This window comes from Camelus ferus, chromosome 4 (genome assembly GCF_009834535.1).
Source record: "Camelus ferus isolate YT-003-E chromosome 4, BCGSAC_Cfer_1.0, whole genome shotgun sequence".
NCBI lineage: Eukaryota > Metazoa > Chordata > Mammalia > Artiodactyla > Camelidae > Camelus > Camelus ferus.
Window position 1 is genome coordinate 34,140,839 of NC_045699.1, and position 21,741 is coordinate 34,162,579.

General features: G+C 42.8%; 1 protein-coding gene across 5 annotated transcripts in view; it reads left to right on the forward strand.

Moving 5' to 3' along the window:
• The window catches only part of TJP2 (tight junction protein 2), a 110,761-nt gene that overhangs the window by 37,942 nt on the left and 51,078 nt on the right, over nucleotides 1-21,741 (forward strand). The window contains exon 1 of one of the 5 annotated variants that reach the window (XM_032477792.1): nucleotides 394-613. The exons of 2 other annotated variants lie outside the window; for them this stretch is intronic. In XM_032477792.1, the coding sequence (XP_032333683.1) occupies nucleotides 554-613 (60 nt within the window). In that variant the 5' untranslated portion in view covers nucleotides 394-553. Of the gene's footprint in view, nucleotides 1-393; nucleotides 614-21,741 lie in introns of those variants that run through there. 2 more of the 5 variants (XM_032477786.1, XM_032477785.1) reach the window with 2 other exon arrangements.

Consider the following 21,741-nt stretch of genomic DNA (forward strand, 5'->3'; position numbering starts at 1 on the left):
CGCGACGGCCAAGGGAAGAACCCGCGGGCAAACGGGCCACCCCCGAGCTCCCGGCCGCCCGTAAACTTGCAGCGCTTCCCGAAGCGTCTCCGGAGCCGGACCTGCTGGCCCGAGTGCGCGCCGCGGAGCGAACCATCGGGCTGGCCGGGGACGGGGGGAGGTCCGGGTGTGGGGGCTGCGGAACGCTCGGCCCTCCGGGTTCCCCTGCTGCAGCCGCCCGCTCCTGTCCCCTGTCGGGAGTCGCGCGTGGCAGGGCTCTCCGCGGGGGCCTCGGGGGCGCGGCGCCGGCGAGCACCCCCCGCGCCGCGCAGGGATGGTAGCGGCCCATTTGAGAGTTTCCCGGGCCGGGCGGCAGGAACGGAGGCGCTGCCTCCGGCTGGGGGCGGGCCGACGCCGCGGCCGCGGGAGGAGGCACAAAGGGGTGGGTCCCCGCGGGCCCGCACTCGAGCAAAACCCGGCTGCCGGCCGGAGGACTGACCTGCCGCCCGGAGAAGGAGGAAGAGGAGGATCGGCGCCCAGGACCCGCGCGCCCACGCGGGACCCGAGCCCGAAGATGCCGGTGCGAGGAGACCGCGGGTTTCCACCCCGTCGGGAGATGTCAGGTTGGCTCCATGTAAGTGCCCTCCTGCGTCCCGCTCGGTTGGGAGAAGGGTCGCGAGGAGAGAGCTTGCGAGCTCGTGGTGGGCTTCCCGGATGCGCCGTAGGTGGCTGGCGTACTCCCAACCGGAGGTGGGGCTGAGGGCACGGAATTTCACTGGACGGGGGTAGTGGCCCGTGGCCTCCAGGGCTCCCGGATCTTTTTCTCTGTTCTCTGAAGTCACTTGGATTTCAGGTTAAGTCTCGAGTAGGGAAAACTGTCTTGAACTTTGTCTCGATCTGTCTTGATGCCTGCTACCTCGGAGGCATCGTTGTGCCTGTTGTGTCCCAGGCTGTGTATGCCTTTTTGTTTTCCTTTTCCGTTTCGAACCACACTCTCTGCTTGATGCAAAGTTACAGGCATGTGTGCGTGAGACAAACTGACAACTCTTTGGAGACCGGAGTCCTCATTTTCCTCTTTGATCAGTTGCGTCTGCAATATAAATAGAAGTTATTTGCAGGAGGGAATGGAGATGGAGTTTGGAGGACTCCACAAAAAGGGAATGATGAATGCTTCGTACTCAGGTATTATCTTACCAGGTCACCAGTTTTTTTCTTTTGTGTCTTCATTTGTCAAATTTCTGCTTTACACAGCAGTTTAAGTTATAAATAATCAGGGTTTTAACTACAGAGTTTTAACATTCTTGAAATGTGGATGGACTTGGGAGTGAATACTCCAGGGCTTAGTAATGGAATACAGCCTCCCACCTCTATTTTAGCTTCACTTCTTAGGCAGTGCTGCTTCTCTGGCAGCTGTCTGGCCTGAGTAATTGTTGTGGTTTCCCTGCAGTTCCCAGCTGAGACTCATCCCGTCGTAGAAACTGCCCTCCCTCCCTCCCTCACTCCGCCAGGGGAATCCCAGCAGAGAAGGAAAGAGGCCCTTGTCTTCAGGTCTTTAGGTGGTCTGTGCTGGATGTGCTGACAATCACTTTGGGAGAACAGGTTTATCTTTGTCAAGATTATTCTTGGGAGGGACAGTCTACAAGCATACCTGGCAAGCAGACCATTTTCATTTAAGTGAGGAGTTAGTAGCTGTGATTGCATTTGTAGCCAAGTCCCATTAATATCCTGACTAACAGAATGAAATTTGGTTATTTAATAAATTTTCATGAACAACTTCAGTGTGGGGAATACAAATATTTAGAACTGTGCCTCTACTACACTGTCTTCTTGGGGAAGGATGCAAATAATTAAGACTGTTGAGTTCCAATTAGAAATATGGGCAGGAAGCTGACGCTTACCCTCTCAGGGGAGATGAGGGAAGTGGGTACTTTACTAAGACAGCAGTGGCTTTTGAGGTGTTTCCTTGAGCTTTTTCAAAGCTACTGCTAGAGATTAATGAAGGGGGATTTTTTTTTTTCACCTGAATTGCTGCTGCAACTTTTTTAGGGCCATGCAGCTGATGACTTAATCGGCACTCCCTCCTGCCAGTCCACTGTGAGAGGGTAGGGGTGAGAGATAAGCAAGACCCAACTTCTCCCTTCAAGAGTTTGTTCGATCTGAAAATGTTAGGTGTTTTTTAAGACTCTGCAAACTCTGCTGGGATACCTGTGGCTGAAGGAGGAGCATGCAGTACAGACGCACACTCTCTGTACAGAAATACAACAAAGGGAGGGACTGTCCTGTGCACACTCCCTTCAGGGATTCTTAGAGGAAAGAAAATTCACCATTGGTACAGATACCTCACAGTGTAAACCAGTATGGAAGATGAGGACTGAGTGAAATGATGTAAGGTGTCTGGCATGTAGTGGGTGCCAAGTCAACAGTAGCTAATATGATTGTCCCTCAGTATCCTGGGGTCAGGGGGAGGGTGGTTCCAGGACCCCCTCAGATACCAAAATCCAAGGCTGCTCATGTCGTTTATGTAAAATGGCATGGCATTTTCATATAACCAAGGCACAGCTTCCTGTGTACTTTAAATCATCCCTAGTGCCTAATACAATGTAAGTATTACGTAAGTAGTTGTATACAATGTAAATGCTACGTAGTTGGTGGTGTGCGGCAAATTCAAGTTTTGCTTTTTGTAACTTCCTGAAATTTATTACCCCTGGATATTTTTGATCCACAATTGGTTGAATCCTCAGATATGGCAGGCTGTAATATGAACCAAAACAGGTGCTGAAAACTCTAAGTACTGGGTTCTAGGTTCCTAAGGGAAGCGGAATCTAGAAATACAAGTAGGGGGTGCCAGGGAGGTGTCAGAGCAGTTGCTGAGGGAAAGAGCAAGAGTCGCTCACATGCTCACTGGCCTTGAATGCCAGTAAGAGAACTTTGAGAAAAGGAGGTTGAGGGGGAAGATCATAGAAATCCCTAAGGTATTCATGATTTGACTCCCTACAAAGAAGTGAACAAGTTTCCCAGTAAACACTCCACTTCACCCCACACACAGGGAATATTACTTTTTTGGGGGTACTCATATGCTTAAGACCAAAAAAATTTTAACATCATCACCCCCTGGGGAATTCTTTTTGCAAGAATTTCTGCCTACATTTGTTTAACTTTTAATCTGATTCTTCGTACATTGACAGAAGGTCACAGCCAGCCATTTATTTCTCTTCTGAGGCCTAGTGCCTAGAAGTTCTAGGGAGATGATAAAATCCCTACAATGACTTAAGTTTAGCAAGGTTTTCTTTTCTACAGAAGGCTTTCTTTTTTAGGAGATGAGTAAGTTCTTGAAACTAGGCAGGGCCACTTGGGTCCTGTGTCCTGTAGTTTAAAAAGTCATGCAGCTTTGGAGGGGGAGTGGCATGACATGTGGGAGAGGCGGGTGGTGTGAAGAGTTAGGGAGGGTTAGTTAGTAGTCATGCTGAAACTTTCAACATACCTCTACCAAGAGTCTGAGCCATCAGGGGATTCCTTGCCTAATCCCTAAAACAAATCCCATTGAGCAGTTGTAGCTTCAGATAAGCTTATCGAGGTTGGAGGCTGACACCCTATAAAATGCCTCATTGATGAGACTCTAAGCAGTAATTAGGGGGCCAACAAGTGCTGGCCAGAATGGCCTTGGGCCAGCCAGCCTTGGTGTTGAGAGGCATTTTCCACTGAAAATTGGATGGGTGAGACAGAATGATTACCTCCGGTGTTTTACTGAGTATGTCTTCATCCTTAATCCAAGGGTCAGGGTCAGAAACACAGACTACTCAGAGGTCAGATTTAACTCCTATACAGTGAGTTAAAAAAAAAACTTCAGTGGTTTACATGGACTTTTTTGAGGTTGAAAAGACATGTTCCCTAAAACTACTTAGAGCCTCCTTCGTCCCCGCAGGAATTTTTATGATGAACCTCTTCAGTAGACGCCCATATAGCTAGGAAGGTCTAGGTGGTTTTCCCATTAAAATTTTTGTAAACACCATGTAACAGCAATGGAAAAAAGTTTATCAGGTCTTCAATCCCAGTATCTGGTATTGGCAATGGCTAGTTCCAGTGTTTGAAGGTTATCTCAGAAAGCAGCCGATTAAGGTTGTACATCGCCTGTATTGCTATGTGAGGAGCAGAGTTCTGAGTTGGGAAGTACCTGCTTCCACTTTATCAGCTTGGTTAGGAAATGCCCTTCTTAGAACTGCGAGAGCCCTGGCAGACCTGCTTGGGATCACCTTCCCATGACAGTGACTGTTTCAAAGTGTCCTTTCAGGGGACCAGTGTCTCCATCAGCCAGCCAGCTGTTGCCCCCAGAGGTGCATCAGCCTTGATGACCTGTGAGCTCACAAGAGAGACTAAGGGCTGTCATATTGAAAAAAATACCCATTCAGTTACTTAAGCATTTTCTCTGCCATTTTTGCTGCCTCTGAAACAGTGTTTTCCAAAGTGTGCTATGCAGACAGACTTATGGGTGGCCCAGGGAGGAACATGGCCTAGTCTTTAATTACTATGCCCGACTTCTGTACTTTAGGAATAAAAAATAGAAAGCCAATCACCAAACTCATTTATTTCATGGATAGATTGCTTAGAATGAAGTAAAATGGTTAAGTTCAATTTAAGAAAAATAGTAGATTATCAAGATGAGTGGTCTGAGAATAAGGCAAAAATTGTGAAGATGGGCCTCGAACGCTGAGACTTGGAAAATACTCTTCACATATGAGGGTGACATTTAGGTATGGAGAGCCAGGTGTACCTCCACCATGCCTTCAGGAAAGGCGGACACAGAATGGCCCAGGAGAGTTGAATTTGATGGACTCTGTGTCTTAACATATGCATCTTGCTCTTCGTCCACCCAGTTCTCTTGTCTGTTACTGCAGACTGTATTTGTGAAGCTATTTAATGTCTCATTCCTTTCTCTGCTTCCCACAGCCATTCTACAATTTCAGGGTCTGTTGGTGTGCCGTTTGTGGTAGGATAGAGTGAAAAGGGGGGAAATGCTTTGGCACCACTGGGGGATGTCACTCTGTCACCTAGTGTACCTCACTCAAGATCCTTCAGTGCTCAAGAATGCAAAGGCCCACACAGCCTCACATGTAAATGCATCTAACTCTTTAAAAGTGGAGCTTATGTTGATCTATGAAATAGACTTTAACAAGGATTGTCATAGGAATTGGACGTCTTGAGGTAGGAAAAAAGTAACCCTGCTATGACCTAGAGAAGTGAGCAGCTGAAGTTTATGTTCATGGTAGGTTTGAATAAAACCAGAATAGAAAAAACACTTTGTTTCAGTCACCAAAATTCCTAATTGTGTGTGTGTGTGTGTGTGTGTGTGCACGCATCTTTTATGAGAAATCCTAGGCCTTAACAATTAGTAACTTGTACTTCAGTCATTTAAAATTAGTACAGATATTTGTTTTAGTGTCTCTGCCAGACAGTTGAAGTTAAATCAGGTCTTTAACCTTAAAAACATAATGCAGCTTTTCGTAATCACTTACACACACCATTGTGCACTGCAGACCATGGCAGTATACATTTTTGTAATAATGAGTGTTTATTTTAACTTTCAGTCTAAATATTTAGCCTGATTAGAATATTCATGGATTATAGTTTCTGTTTCTCCTCCCCCACTATTGTATGTGTTTTGGGGACTGGGGGAGGCTTGGAAGGTGGCTGGAATGGTGGTGGTGGTGAAACACCTCTGATGGATCTTTTGAGAGTAAAATACTTGTTTGTGTTATAGGAAGCTCTACTGGCCCCAATATTTTAAATTATACCATTAATTATGGCAAAGACCTCATGTCACATATTTACTTAATTTTTAATCCATATGCATATGTAAACATGGACTTCAGAATTAATAGGGTAATATTTCTGTTGTAGACTTTAATCAGCCTTATGAAGTACATACATTATGTTCGTAAGAGAAAATGCCATCTTTCAAAATTTCAATTATCATGTGCTTCAGCTGAGAGACACCGTACATAAACATGGGACTAAATATTATAGTTATATGTTTATAGTTAGTGACAGTACAGTTAGTGACAAGTCAGAGGCATTTAGAGGGAATATATATATATAATACATTATGGGAGAGAATTATTGGGATAGTCGGCACTGGTAGGTAACAGTTATTAGGCTGTAATTAATTGATAATTATTACAATCCAGCTTTATCTTTGCCACTGTATTAGAAAAAGCTTTGTTAGAGATGAGAGAAACTGCAGATACTCTAGATTTTGTCACTTGAGTTGAAGGTGAACCCAGGAAATAATGCTTTCTAGTCATGAGTAGGACTTAATGATCAGTAGAATTTAATGAACTCTTCTAGGACTTGTAGCTTCGAGGCCCTGTGTTCTGAGGAGGAAATAGCGTTGTGACTGTAGCTGTTTGTTTCCATTTGCTGAGAGCCATTTCTTACGAAGGAAGTTTTCCAAGTCCTAGGTCGTGGGGTGGGGTTTCTTTGCCTCGGTAGCAGCAAGCACCTGAGCCCCTGGGTGGGCGGATCTCTGCGATGGGGAGGAGGGCCAAGTACGCCGGGTGCCTCCCCTGCTTGTTCTCAGTCCTTGGAAGACCGTTCCCAAATGCATCTGGCAAAGCAGAATGAAGTTCTTTGAAGGAATCCATATTAGCAAAACTAGCCATTTCCATTTTTGAGAAGAATGAATGGTTTAAAGGAACTTCCTGATGAGCTCATTTTAAAAGCCCAGTTCCTCCCCTACCCTCCTTCTTCACTCCTCCTGAATCAGTTGCTTCCTGGTCTGTGATTGGTTAGTGTGCACATGCCAGTGTTTATCCAAGCCCTTATCACATCCGCCACCCACCAGTCACTTCCCCTCAGCCATGAGCCCCTCCCTGGCCTGAGTCATCTTGGTCACCTCTGGAGCTGTCAGGGCACCAGGCACATCCATTAAAGACTGACCACCTGGAGCTGACTTGATGTAGAGAAGGCTTGTTGCGTCAACTGGTAAGAACTGAAGACTCATTGAGAACTTTGAGAACTTAGAAAAGTGGATTCCAGACATTGATACAGTGAGTCGATGATAGTTTGTGAACAAGGAAAGAAAACGTAAAATTTTATACAGACTATTTCTATAATGGTGTATAAGCTGTACTACTAATTAGCTTGGTGACTTTAGCTAAGGCATCCAATTCTAGTTCTGTTTCTTTATAAGGAAGTGACTAGTTATATTTGCTCTAAGATTCTAAGTTTTGGGTGTAAAGCCTAGAGAACATTCTAAGTTCTATTGGTCGTCATCTTGAAGTGCTTCCTTGCTCTTTAAAGAACTTCCATGTGTGTTTTCTCTCAGTGTGTGTTCTCTTTTAAGAAGCGATCCGTGCATTCTCTCCGAAAGGCAATTTTCTAAGAGTGGCTGTCTTGTTTAGCTGGTGAAGTGATGGAAAGATCTATTATTCAGTTGCAGCTTAAATAATGTACCAGCTCAATGGGTGCTAAATTCTCTTCCTCACCCTGCAGCCCAAGCCAGCAACCGCAGCCATCTCACAGAACTGCTCTGAGAATTGTTCTTTCTCCTTCCTCCTCCCCTCCACCCTTCCCAGGAATAGCTGCATACTGGGAGCCTCCAGCACCCCCTTCTTTCCCCCATGGACTTCTTCCCAGGAACTGCATTGCCTGTAGCACGGAAGGTGAGGCAGGCCTGCTACTGGGAGCCCTGCCTAATCTGTTCTTTCTACCTGCACTGAAGACGAGGCCCCTGGTGACTGCTGCAAGACCTCACTCACTGTTCACTGACTGACGTGAAGTCGCTCTCTGTCAGCCACGTGTCAGAGTTACTTCAGGCACATCTGAGCTTTTCTGCTGAACTTCAGGGAGAGCACTTGGCCTGCCTTGGCCTGATCTGTTTAGTGTCTGGGTGAGTTTTAAGAGGGATGAGAGATTTGTGGCATCTCAGGCACCCATTGAAATTTTCCAGAAATGGAACTGGAAACATTTGTGCTTTTCCTTCTAGTGTTATTGTTAGAGTCTAAAAACAGGCAAGTGGTGACACATTGAAATGAAGAGGCACTGAGTTCATTTTGCATATCTGTGGCCTTCTTTCTAGTGGAATCTAACTTCGGATTTTAATCAAAGGTCTGGGAGAAATATTTAGTCAACGTGTACTGTGTAAGCGCAGTTTGACTCAAGAGTCAGGAGGGGTCAGGAGAGGTAGGCTCAATTTACCCAAGAACTGAGGTTAACACATTGGCCTGAAACTGAGAAAATTTTTCCAGTGGAAACAGTGATATCCTGGGTCTGTCCTCCAAAGCCTGCTTACTCACAATGAAGCTTTTTCTACTTCATTCTTTTCATGGTGTTTTATTGAAGTATATACACACAGTAAAATGCGCAACACTCAAGTGGCGAGCTTGATAAAATTTTTTATTGTGGTACAACGTATATAAGAGTCACCGTTTTGACCATTTTAAAGTGTACGATTCAGTGGCATTTAGTTGTGCAGCTGCCACCGCTGTCCAGTGGCAGAGCTGATGAACTTTTACGTGAATGTGTTCACCTGTGTGACTACCGCCTAGATCAAAAAATAGAACTTCCCATCACTTTAGAAGTTTCCTTTTGCCACTTTTCCAACTGTTACCACCCAACCCATGAGGGAGCCCCTGTTCTGACACCTCTCCCCATGGTGTGGTTTTGCTTCACCTTGAGAAGATCTGTATGAATGAAATCAACATTTGGTGTCTGGTGTTTGGTTTCTTTCCTCAGCGTAACCTTTGTGAGAGTCCCCTGTGGTGTTTTGTGATTCAGTATTTTTTTTTTTTTTTTTGGCTGAGTAGTGAATACTCCATTTATGTGCATTTACCAGTTTGTTTATCCATTCTTTTGTTGATGGATATTTGGGTTGTTGTCAGGGTTTTGTTTTGTTTCTATTATGAATAAAGCTGCTATGAAAATTCCCTACACTTTGTTCTGTGGGCTTGTGCAAGTAAGTAAGTAAGTTTCCAGGAGTTGAACTACTAAGTCATCGGTTTCATTCTGTGTGTTTAACTTTCGTTCTGTGACGTTGAAGTCAGGCAGACCTGGGTTTGAATTCTGTTTGTCCTGACACTTTCTTGGCCTTAGGCAATTTGCTTTTCTCAGGCTCAGTTTTCTCAGTTGTAAAATGGGCATTATATACCCTATCAGTCAGGGTTCAGGAAGAAAACAGACATCACTCCAGCTATTTCAAGGAGAAAGGGATTTCATGGAGAAAATTAGGTGCCTACACCACAAAAGGCTGGAGGGACAGAAACCAAGGCCCACCACCAGCTCTCTGATTTGCCTCCCAGAAATTTAGAAAGCTGCTGCTGCTTAGAGCCAGGACCTTCCAAAAACCCACCTTCTCAGCCTGTGCAGCCCAGAGGAGGCTGAAACAGTCAGGAGCTTGCGGGTGGCTGCAAAGCTCAGGTCTGGGAAGTCCAGCTTCTGCCCACAACTGCTGCTGCAGGAAAAGGAAAACAGACGGCATCTGCTTCCCTTCATCCTTTTAGATCTTAAATAGATCCTTGCACCTCATTGGCATCCTATTGGCTAGGGAGTCAGGGGCTTCTGGCCTCTGGGAGGAGGAGGAGCTGAGTGCCAGCAAGCAGGAAATGACGTAGAAGCCTCTTGAGGTTGCAGTGGCAACTTAAATGGCACTGGAGAGAATTTGCATCATCGGCGTTACTGAACATCATGACGCCACAGTGGTCATGCGAGTGCTCTTTGTGACGCACGTTCGGAATCAGTCCTCTGACTTTATAAAGTCACCTGCTGGAGTGTGGATGCCGCCCTAAATCCTACCTGTCACATAAGGTGGTGTTTCTCTGAAGGGCCTCAGCTTCTCACGGCTCTGTGATTCCACGTACTTTTCTGTGTGAGTAAGCTTGAGAAATTATAATTTGCAAACCTGCAAATTAATACAGACTGAGAGGTGACTTAGTTCTAAGGGCTGCTGCTTTAATGTTTAACTTTGTGAAACCTAATGAGTGATTTCTTTTGAAAGTCATTCTGATTTGTTAGTTTTTTATGAAGTAAAAGGCGATCTATAAATCTAGTTTCTAGATGGCCTGAAGAGAATGTCCCCTTTTTCTCTCTCTGTTGTTAACTTCCTTTATCTTTGGACAAATTAATGGAAAGAGATTCAGTCTTTAGCCCATTTTGTGCCTCAGACCTCTTACTGACAGTGCGTGTCTAGTCACCAAAACATTTGGCAGTAGTGTCTGTCCTGTTTCTTATTTGTGAAACATGAACCACAAAGTATTGCTCTTGAGACATTTAAAAATCTTGACTCAATTTTGGCAAAATCCTCCCTATAATGATGTCACATGTGGAAAGAACTGAGTTTTTCTAACTTTAGAATGTCTGTGAATCTTCTCTCTTCATTCAAATAATTTCCCCTGTAACCCTGACTGATTAGGGACCACCCTGTTTTTGGTTTCACATGAGTAGTGAGAAACAGATTGGCCCAGGGATTCATTGATTAATACTTTATTTTAGGCTGGTATGTAGGACATTGCTCCTCCTGAAGACTCCTTGCAGAGAAATTTGAAGCGATCAGGAAAGCAAATATTCTAAGCGCCAAGATAAGCATGACCAGTAACTTCATTTCAGCCACTAGTTTAGCACTTAGAGTGAGCTGGCTCTTTGCTAAGCTTACTTAAATGGGAATGTGCTAGAAATATATTGACAGAATCTCCTGTTTTATCTCTTTTTTGCCAGACTTACCCAGTTGGCCAGGGCTAACAATGGATGTCCACAGTTTGCAGTGGCTAATACAATGCACAAAGGCTTTCTTTGTTGGGAGAGTGGAAAAAAGAGAGCTGAAAGGGAACTTCTTAAGGGCACTGACCTAATTCACTCCTTCAACAAAAATGATTGGTTTTAAACAATAATTTCTGATTCAGGCATCTATAAATATCTCAGTTGGTAGTGTTACAGCCAGAGGGAGAGTTGTGTGGTGCTGCTTTGTGTATTTTTGTAAAATAGCCTTTATTTTTATTTGACAACATCCTTTAAAATTAAAAAAAGAAAAAATCAAGTTCTGGCATGAACTGATATTCCACAAAAGCTGGGGAATTAAGAAAGGCAACTGCCATTGCATCAGCACCCGCCTCTGTCCTTGAAACCTTCTCACATGCAGGAACTGGTTAGTCACTCACTTTTGAAAGAGAGTTCTCTGTGGGCCTTTCCCCTATAAAATGTGGGGAAACCGAACTGGGTTAAAAATAAAATTGGTTCAGGCGTGGCTTAATTTTCTGGATTTCTTAAATTTCGAGTTTGGGATGTACTTTGTCCAGAAATTGTACATTGGCAGTGTTTTTGCTGTTTGTTATCAAAGAATATTTGCAGTCAGTATGCACTGCCTCAAAGAATCTCTCTTGCCTATTAATAAAACAGGAGCCAAGGAGAGTACACATGTCACTGTTGGGGAGGAAAGTTCATTTGGCTTAGTGTAGTAATAAGCACCAAGTAACAATTGCATTTTTTCTTTAGGGGGGAAGGTAATTAGGTTTATTTATTATTTATTCTCTGATGAAGGTACTAGGGATTGAACCCAGGACCTCATGCATGCTAAGCATGCGCTCTACCCCTGAGCTATACCCTCCCCTCCCAATTGCATTGTGGTTCTAAGTTGTCTTTGAGTGGATGATAACATATAAATGTTGACCTGATTGGATAATATCCCAGCAATGAACTGTCCTGAGGAAACAGCACTTACCTATCAGTCCGAGCTTGTCCTTTTGGTTTTATATTTGGAATGATGATTTATGCCGGAAAGTGCCACAGAAACTGGGGTGCTGTCATGTCTGTCTGTCTGTTTTGTCTCTGCCAACTTGGATGTGTTGGCTCTGTTTGTGTAGTCTGCCTCATGGGTAGTCCATTATCTTCATGAGAAGCTATGTAAGCTTTTTGATTGAGATGAGCTTAATCAAAATGAATACTTGGGAAACAGTGAACTGCAAAAAATGTCCTCAGGTATAAACTTCAGTGCGTGTGTTTATCATTTCAGAAGAGTGGTGTGTTTTCAGCAAGGCCTGGATTCTGCCTAGTGTTGGGAGGAGAGTCACTTTTAACTTTGGGAGGTTGGTTGTGAGTTTTCAAGGGCAGGTCTGGTTCTTGGCATTACTAGTCCAGGCATAGAATAAGTTGCTCCATAAATGAAGGAAGGTGAAAGGAAGGGAATGGAGAAGGTAAGTCCTAAAAAACTGAAATGAGATCAGCCTGGGTGTGTATTATCTTGCCTCTCTCACTGGATTTCCAACCCCCCTCCCCAAAGCACTTTGCAAGTGGCTTGGAGACTGTTTGGAGCTGTAACGCTCCATTCCATTATTGGACCAACAAATGTAAAATACACGTTAATGGAGCCTGTAAACAGCTCTGAGGCTCTGTCCTTGATTTCTACAAATACGGATGTGTTGGCAGTTGGCTCACTCAGCTCAGTTCCCAAGTGTCCAGCAGAACTCCTGATGATTCTGTAAAATGCCTGCCCATGTGGGAGCCCAGGACACAAAGTAAGATGCAATCAGACTTCTCCAGTGAAGTGAGGGAAGGAAGCCACATGGCTGCTGCACTGTTAGAGCCTTCTTACAGATCTCACTGAATACTCCCAGCCAGTTGGGGGTGGGTGTTAAAACCCGATTTTACAGGTGATGACACTGAGGCTCAGAATGTTAAGTAACATGTCCAGTGTCACATAGCTGTGTGACAGGGAGGGAATTTGAGTCAAGGTCTGTTTGATTAATTTGAAAACTGTAGGTTCTTTCAACTCCACCAGCCTCTGCTTTTCCAAATTAGATGAGCAGAGAAATAAGAGGGAGAAACTAATATCTCTCTCTTGATTTGTAGGAGTTTACACATTATCATGGAAAGTAGACAGAGATTTTTCCTCCAGGAAATCATGAGTCATAGTGACATATGAATGTTTTTAAGAGTTATTTTCATTCTTCACTGACCCACATGTGTCCATTACTATAAGACACCCCAAAGACTTTAAGATGGGTAAGAAAGAGTCTTTTGGGGAAGTAGATTCCATAAACAACTGGCTAAAATCACAGTTTTGTTAAGAAGTATTAAAATTATCTTGTCATGTGAGAGAGTCTGCTTATTTCAGATCCACAGCTTCTAGTTAGAAATGACTTTGTTATCCCATCACACAAAATAACAGTTGTTAATATCAAGAAAAACTTGTTGTGGCTACAAAGCATGCAGGTTGTGGAATTCAAAAGAATATTCATCTTGGATATGCTTTGTTTGGGAACTTGCCTGTTAAGGATCAGAATTCCATCACAAGTTTCAGCAGGGTCAAAGAACATCTTTTAGAGAGTATCAGATACCTCCAAGAGGTTTAGGTTACTAGGCCCTCATGCTTTAGTGTGAAGTAGGTCTGCTTTTTCTGATATCTAGCTGAGAATGTATGCATTGATATCTTGAGAATTTTGGTTGGGGATGAAGATGGGTAATTTTGGAGCCAGAACGTTTTGGTGATGGAGCAGACGTTATGGAGTGCTGGGGTTCACCTTTGGACACATTGGGTTAGGAGGACGTTGAAAAGCAGAGCAACCAGCCCAAGGGGTAGAAAGAGCTAGCAAGGCTCCAAATACAAACTTTGTTTCTTTCCTCTTCCCCCTGGAATCTTGTTAAGGGTGCTTTTGTCTTTTCCTCACTGCCTCACTGCATGGCTTTCCCCAGGACCCAGAATTGATGAGTTCCATGAGCTTCCATGAACAGTCTAATAAGACACTATTAGAAATGTTGATTTTTGGTTGCAAGTTCTGCCACGACAAATGCTGGATATATAATTCTGACCAGATTCTAAGTCAGACTTCATGATGGCCAGTGGAAACTCCTGGTGTTTTTACCATCTGTTTAAAAATTTCTCCTAGGGGGAGAGTATAGCTCAGTGGGGTTCAATCCCCAGTACCTCCATTAAAATAAATAAATAAAAACCTAATTACCTCCTCCCACCCCCAAACCAAACCAAACCAAAATAAAAAATTTCTCCTAAAGTGGCATTTGCCTTGAGTTGTGGGTGCCACATCCTTGTCTTTTTACGTGGGTACACAGCAGCCCGGCTTGAGATCGGGAACCAAGGTTTGTATTTCTCTGTGTCCAACACATTTCTTCACACAGTGTCTTGCCAGTACGTGTTGATAATACTACCACCTGGAGTTAATTATCCACTTTGAAGATTATCTTTGAAGCAAGATTTTGACCTCAGACCAGTTTCCCCTGCGGTATGTGATTAGATATTGTGAACAAGTTCAAATTTTTGTTTAGGTAAAATAGAACCATTGAAGTTCCATTGCTACCCAAACCAAGTGTAGTTCACTTTGAATTGATCTAACTTTTGGATCAGGTACCCACTGATACTTACCCCTTATTAATTAAAAGAAAAAAAGACAAGAAATAAACAAGCAAACAAAACAGGATTATCCCCAAGTAGTGACTGGATGCTGAGGACAGGCTTCTTGAGGACAGAAGTGAAAACCAAGGTGAGGGAAAGCAGGAAGGAAGAAGTGTACGCACCTCCCTTGGCGCTGGTTGTAAGCACCTGGTCGGTGAACCTTGTGTGCTGGTGCACAGACACCTGCACCACCCATTAGTAGTCTGTTACTAACTTTTGCATAAGTGTAGACTTGGGTTTGGCAAGCTACTGCTTGGTTGGTTGTTTTTTGTTTTTGTTTTTGTTTTTGTTTTTCCTGCCTGCTAGCGAAGAATTATTCTTGCCGGTTACATTTTATATAGTTATCTAAGTATATAATATCCTCTACCTGCAAATCCTAAAATATGTTTTGTGTGGCCCTGTGAGACAATGTTTGCTGGTTTATAACTCCCAGAAGCAAGGTGCCTGGTTTCTTGCCTTTTCTTCTGCCATCTGAGAATATGTAGGTATGTCAGATGCTGACTTGTGAAAGATTCTGGCTTTCTGAGGATACTCTATTCAAGGTCCCTCTTGGCTGTGGGGAAGCCAAATGGAGAAGGGGGTGGGTCTGAGCGTGGTAGGGCTGGTTTGCTTCTGGTTTCAGTCTAGGAAAGTGACTGATAACAGGGGCCAGTTGAGAAGCTGTGAGTGTAGGCTTCCTCTGGGTTAAGCAGTAACTTAAGTACAAGAAAACGGAGAAAGTATGCATCAGAACGCATTTTGTTTTTAGAATGTAGAAGGGCTGTCCCTCCACGATAAAACATTTCTCTCTGGGTTTTGGATGTTCTGATTTAAGGCTCTGGATTTCCAGCTGTGGTTCAGATACCGATTGTTGTATTTCTGAGTTGTCGGCTGTTTCATTTCCAAACCATTCATTCTTTCCTGTTGGGGAAAACATCAAAGTTAGGATAAAACACTGTCATGGTCAAAGTCTTAAAGAAACATAGTGCAGGAGGGGAATTAATGATGTTCCTCCGACTTGAGGGATTTGGAAAGGCTTTGGGCGGATAGATCAGTGACTGGTACCCCAGGTCAGTGCACATTAACTGCCATTATTCTCTAGACTATTCCAGGCCTTTCTACATCCTAAAAAAAAAAAAAAAAGCATCCTTTGAGGGTGGGGACTGTGTTCTATGTCGACAGGCCTTTGTTTTCAAATCCTGACTCACAGTAGATACTTAAATTGTTGAAGGACTAGTGCCGTCTATTTTTAAAATATTTTATTAAATGTATATGCCACATTGCCTTTTTTTTTTTAGAGTGAGATTATTTAATAAAGGAGGTACCCCTCATTTGTGTGAAACTATGGTCTGTAAAACTTCCACCTAAATGTCTCACTTGATCTTCACAAGAACCCTGCAAGGTGGGTAATTATCACCTGAGGTGTTCAGAGAACTGAGAGGTTTTGCACCTGGTTAGTGACAAACCAGGGACTCGATCCATGGACAGACCAGCTCAGCGTGTTGTGATATTTTCTGACCCCTGGCCTCCACCCTCAAGGGAAGCAGGAGCTTGAGTCCTCTTGGCGAATGCAGAAGTCTTTACCTGAATTTTCTTTCAGTAGACTGGCTTTAGTTGTTGTCCTTCTTCAGATGAACACCCTCTATAGTGTGGTATATTCCCTTGGCCCTTTGTCTTTTCTGGCGTCTGCCCCCATTTCTCTCAGAATCCCTGTAAACATTCTCTTGCACACCTTGATACCGGTTTCTTGCCTGCTTCTGAATTATGTACTTGCAAAGGTGTCTTTGGAACTTGGCTTAGAAACTATGGTGTACTTCAGTCGTTCCTCACAGCAGAAGGGGACTCTTCCCTGGGGCTTAAACCCTTGGCTGGGCCCAGGGAATTCAGTGCAGCCCTCCCTTTCTTCCCACCTCCTGGATCCAGGAACTTGCTGTGGCTGTCGACCTAGGCTTAGGTTTCTTCCCTGCCTCTCAGTAAAACAAGGAATTTGGACTCAAATATATAAAAATACAAATCCACTCATACCATTTACCTGCCTCAGACTTTTACTCATAGACGAGACCAAGATCCTTCCCGAGACCCAGGCTCTCCCACCTGCCCCCTGTCTGTGCCCCTGCCCTGGTGGTCCTTGTCTTGTCTGTCCTCAGGGGTTGCTTTCCCTGTTTCCACGGGGTCACTAAGAAGGAAAACCTTCCCTGACCTCCCTGGAGAGGCCAGCTCCTCCTATTCTAGACCTTTCTGTGCTTTCCCTTCACAGCGTGGGTCAGTTTTCGTTCTGTAGTTGCTGACAGGCTCCTTGATTTCATTTACAGCTGGACCCCCATTAGCCTAGGAGGAAGGCAGGACCGTGTTTATTGTCCTCGCTGTTTAATCTCTAGCGCTCAGCACAAAGCCTGGTGTGAAAGAGGTGCTTCATACATGTTTATTGAATGAACCAGTAAATGGATTCCACCTTCTCCATGAGACTTTAACTCCTGTAGCTCTTTTTTCCTGGATGTTATGTTCCTCCAGACCAGTTACATTCAGCGATGAACAATTAGAAAGTGCTGTCTTCTACCTTCCAGATGGTTTAAATTGCTTTGACTGTCCCAAAACCAGAGCACGGTCAAAAACTTCATAGACAGTGTCCACTGATCAGAACATGCTTTTGTTGTTTCTTTAATGTTAATGAATGACAACTAAAAATGTCATTTTCCCCTTTTAGCTTTCTCCCACGATTTGCAGATGTACCTTGCCTCTTATAAAAGCTGTAACGGTGGAGTTCTGTTGTGATGATTAAAGTCCGTTTCTAATCTTCTCTAAATTACATTTTGAGATTTTAAATGTGAAGGCGAACAGCAGTCTTTTTAAATTTCTGCATCATTGCGCCACCTAGTGGGTTTTATGTCTGTTACTATATAGTGGCCTTTGCTGATTTCCTAATAACCACAAATTCCACACAAGGGAAATATTGGGTGCCTTTTTATGCTTTGAGATAGCATACAGTTTCAGTAGTTTATGTTACAAGGCACAGATGGATTTTTGAGAGGAGTTCAACATAGTTTAATTCAGAATTTAAAAAATAATACCTGTATCTGAAATTTCCCATGTCACTAGTAAAGGAAAGCAATGCAAAGAGAAGGGGCAAGGGGGGTATCCTACACATTTTTCTAATGGACTGTCCATTTAGCTCAGTTTATGTAAAAATGGCATACTTGATAGTAGATCAAAGAATGTGGTCTCTTTCTAAGTTTAGTAGTAAGGCTGTTTCAAACATCTGAACTTTTTTCTTTCAATTTTGACATGAGAAAAAAAAATACAGAGAAGCCTGAGTTTTTTGGTACGACTTGCTTCTGTTTCATCTACTCTGTTTCGTTATTAAGTCAAAATCATTAGTAAGGCTTGTTAATGTGCATTTTCATTATTTTTAATAGCTTGGCTTGGGCTCCCACCTTTCAGCCTTGGGGGAGGTGGAGACAGGAAACCTCACCTTTCCCCTTCCTGTCTCTGGTCTTTGCTGTCCCCTCCGCTTAGTGGAATACATTCTTGAATACCGAGCGAGTCTTTGTTTTCTTCTGTTAGTTCCCTGAGATTGCAGTGCACACTCATTGTACTGAAAGTCCTGTGCAAGTACACATTCCATTGTCAAGTTCATGATACTTAAAATGTGTAACAAATACTCATGCAGCTGAAGCCATAAATTGTAAACTTTTAGATATCATCCACAGATTAATGGTTTAATAGAAAATTGTGTCTCTTACTGAGAGCTGGTTAAATCAGTGTTTTCAAAGGGTCATTTGCTGAGTTATGTCGACATGCCTACGGGAGTTCAAAATATTTTTTTCCATAATCTCTGCTGCTTTTTTGCAGGAAAAGTTTTAGAAGAATACCCAAAAGATCTTTAAAGTATAAACAAGCACTTTTGCTGTAAATAAGTGATATTTTTTTCCTTCTTAAAATGGCATTTGACTCATCCTGCTACAACACTGTAAATTGCTAGAACTTGTTTTAAAAGTAATAGGTCGGTACACGTGGAAAGACTTAGACATGAGTATGCTCTTTAATTCAGAAATACTACGATTTATAGGGGGACTACGTGTGCAACAATGTTTGCCATAGTGTTAGTTACCGTAGCGAAAAATTAGAAACAGCCTAAATGACTGCTAGGGATATGGCTAATGAATTATGTACTAAATGTGGCTATTTATAAATTTAATTTAATTAAAATTAAGTTAGACATTCAGTTCCTTAATTGCAGGAGCCACATTTTGAGTGCTTAGTAGCCGAGTGTGGCTCCTGGTTACCACGCTGGACAGCACTGCCCTTGTGGTGCGAAGTTCTGTCGGGGAGCCCTGTGCTTCTCCATCTTTAATGTGCCCATTAGTCACATGGGGACTCTTGTTAATATGCCTATTCATATCTACAGGTCCAAGTTAGGGCTTGAGATTCTGCATTTCTATCATGCTCCCAGGTGCTGGCAATACAGTGTCTAACGGTGGGTTTTTCTTAAGTTTTTGTATTTATTCCTCAGTTCTCATAGGAAGGCCAGGTCTTTGAGGCTCAGGACTCTGCCCGTAGGCTTACTAACTTTCCGGAGATGAACCAGGCACATTGTTACATGGCAGAAGCATTGTGTTGCTCCTTTCTGTATGAGCTGTATCCTCTGATGGTGCCTTGGGTCTGGGAGGGATGGTTGACCTTGGGTCTTTAATGCTGGGCCAATCCTGCTGGCTGGATTTAGCTGAGCACCCTAATTGGTTTTCTAACCTGCCTTTTGACAAAGCAGTTTATAATTTTCTTTATCTTGGTACCAGCATGGGTAGTGATTTGAATGTGTGTTTGTTTTCTTAAAGTGAAGCTGTGTTTTTAAGTTATACTGGCTTAGTCAGATTTAAAATCATGGAGGAGACAGGGCTGTATCTGTGTTGCCAAATTAGCACCTTCTTTTCTGGCTTATTAATGGCTTCTTTGTAATTACAAATAAGAATTGTCTGTTAAATTATAATTATACTTTATAGCTTAGTGTACCAGAACTATGAACATAGAGGTCTTAAATGTAATTATCTGCTAGTGGTTTTTTTTTTTTTTTTTTTGCCTCATATCTTACTAAAATTGGACTCATGCAGATCTGGACAGATCATGACCATCTGCCCACTAGCTGTGGGGTTGCGTATGAGTTTCTTAATATCTCAGGATATATATACATATATATGTGTGTGTGTGTATGTATATTTTTAAATTTACATAATAGGCTTGAGGACCCCTGGTGGATACCAGAATTCACAGATGCTGAAGAAAGTCCGTTATATAAAAGGGCACAGTATTTGCATATAACCCAGACGCAGCCTCCTGTATATGTTATCTCTAGATTACTTTTAATACATAATATAATGTAAATGCTGCTTAAATAGTTGCCTGTGCATGGCACATTGAAGTTTTGCTTTTTGAAACTTTCTGGAAATTTTTTTGGAGTGGGAAATATTTTTGGTCCATGGCTGGTTGAATCCAAGGAGCCTGGGGATACAGAGAGCTGAGTATAATATGCATTTAAGTTTCTTCCATGTTTTTTCATGGCTTGAGAGCTCATTTCTTTTTAACATTGAATAATATTCCATTGTCTGGATGTACCAGTTTATCCATTCACCTACTGAAGGACATCTTGGCTGCTTCCAAGTTTAGGCAGTTATGAATAAAGCTGTATAAACATCTATGTGCAGGTTTTTGTGTGGACATAAGTTTTCATCTCTTTTGGGTGAATGCCAAGGAGCATGGTTGCTGGATCATGTGGTAGGAGTTTGTTTAGTGTTTTTAAGAACCTACCAAACTGTTTTCCAAAGTGGCTATACCATTTTGCATTCTCACCAACTGTGAATGAGAGTTCCTTTTGCTCCACATCCTCACCAGCATTTGGTGTCATCTTTGTTCCAGATCTGGACCACTCTAATATGCATAAAGTGGTATTTCATTGTTATTTTTAATTTGCATTTCCCTGGTAACATATGGTGTGGAGCATCCTTTTGTATGGTTATTTGCCATGTGTGTATCTTCTTGTTGTGGTGTCTATTGAGGTCTTTGGGCCATTTTTTACTCAGGTAGTTTGTTTTCTTGTTGTTGAGTTTTAAGAGTTCTTTGTACATTTTGGATAACAGTCTTTTATCAGATGTGTCTTCTGCATATATTTTCTCCTAGCCTGTGGTTTGTCTTCTTGTTCTCTTGACATTGTCTTTCACAAAGCAGAGGTTTTTAATTTTAATGAAGTCCAGCTTTTCAGTTCTTTGTTCTGCAGATCATCAGGCCTTATGTTTTCATACGTAAAAATGGGAGGAACTGTAGTTTCTGGGAAGGATTAATGGGCAGCAGTGATAAAGCATTTAGCACAGTGTCTGGCACTGGCATTGTAACGTTCAGGTAATGTTGATGTGTTTCATGCCCCTCATTTATGTGTGTTCATAGGAGCACAACCATTTGGGAACTTAAACCTAACTGGTTACTGAGAGAGCCAGAAATAAAATAAAGTCCGACCTGATTCCCTTCCTGCACCCTCTTCTTACCGAGTCACTGCAGAAGAGTTACTGAGCCCAGCTGACTGAACCAAGGCCAGCTGCTTCAAAGAGACCATCATGCTTGTTAAGATGTTCTGAGTTGTCAGAGTGATTGGATCCATCGCAGATCTGGTGCTCAAGCACCAACAACCATGGCTTTTTGTTTGGTTGTTTTTTTGTAGGCCAGGGACCCAGTCATCACTCACGGGTAGGTTCTGAAAGGCACCATCACTGTACAGTGGAGGAGACAGCTTCAGTGGAAAGGATACAGGCTTTGTAACCACACTGATGTCTGTTAGAATCCTTCCTCCGCCACCTTTAACTTGTATGACCTCAAACAAGTTCCTTTATTTCTCTGACTTTGGTCTTCTTTCTGGAAAATGAGTCTAATAATTATGATATTGAAAATAATGGAGCATTTATTGTGTGTGAGGCACTACATTAATTGTCTGATTAAATTCTCACAACAACCCTAGGGAAGTGGATATTATTACTCTCCCTGCTTTACAGATGGGGGAAACAGGCAAGGGAAAGTTCAGTAATGTAAGTGGTGGGGCAAGGATTAGAGCCTCCACTTTGTGATTGCCGAATCAGCAATGCTTTCTTCAAAAAAAAAAAAAAAAGCTTTATTGAGTTATAATTCATATACCAAAATGAAGTGTATAATCTAGTGATTTTTTAGTATATTTAGAGCTGTGCAGCCAAAACCCTATCAATTTTAGAACATCTTTATCACCCCAAAAAGGAAACCCCATGTCCATTTAAAAAGTTGCTCCCCATTTCTCCCCGTACTTGTAGGCAACCACTAATCTACTTTTGATGCCTGTGGATTTGTCTCTTTTGGACATTTTACATAAATGGAATCATATAACA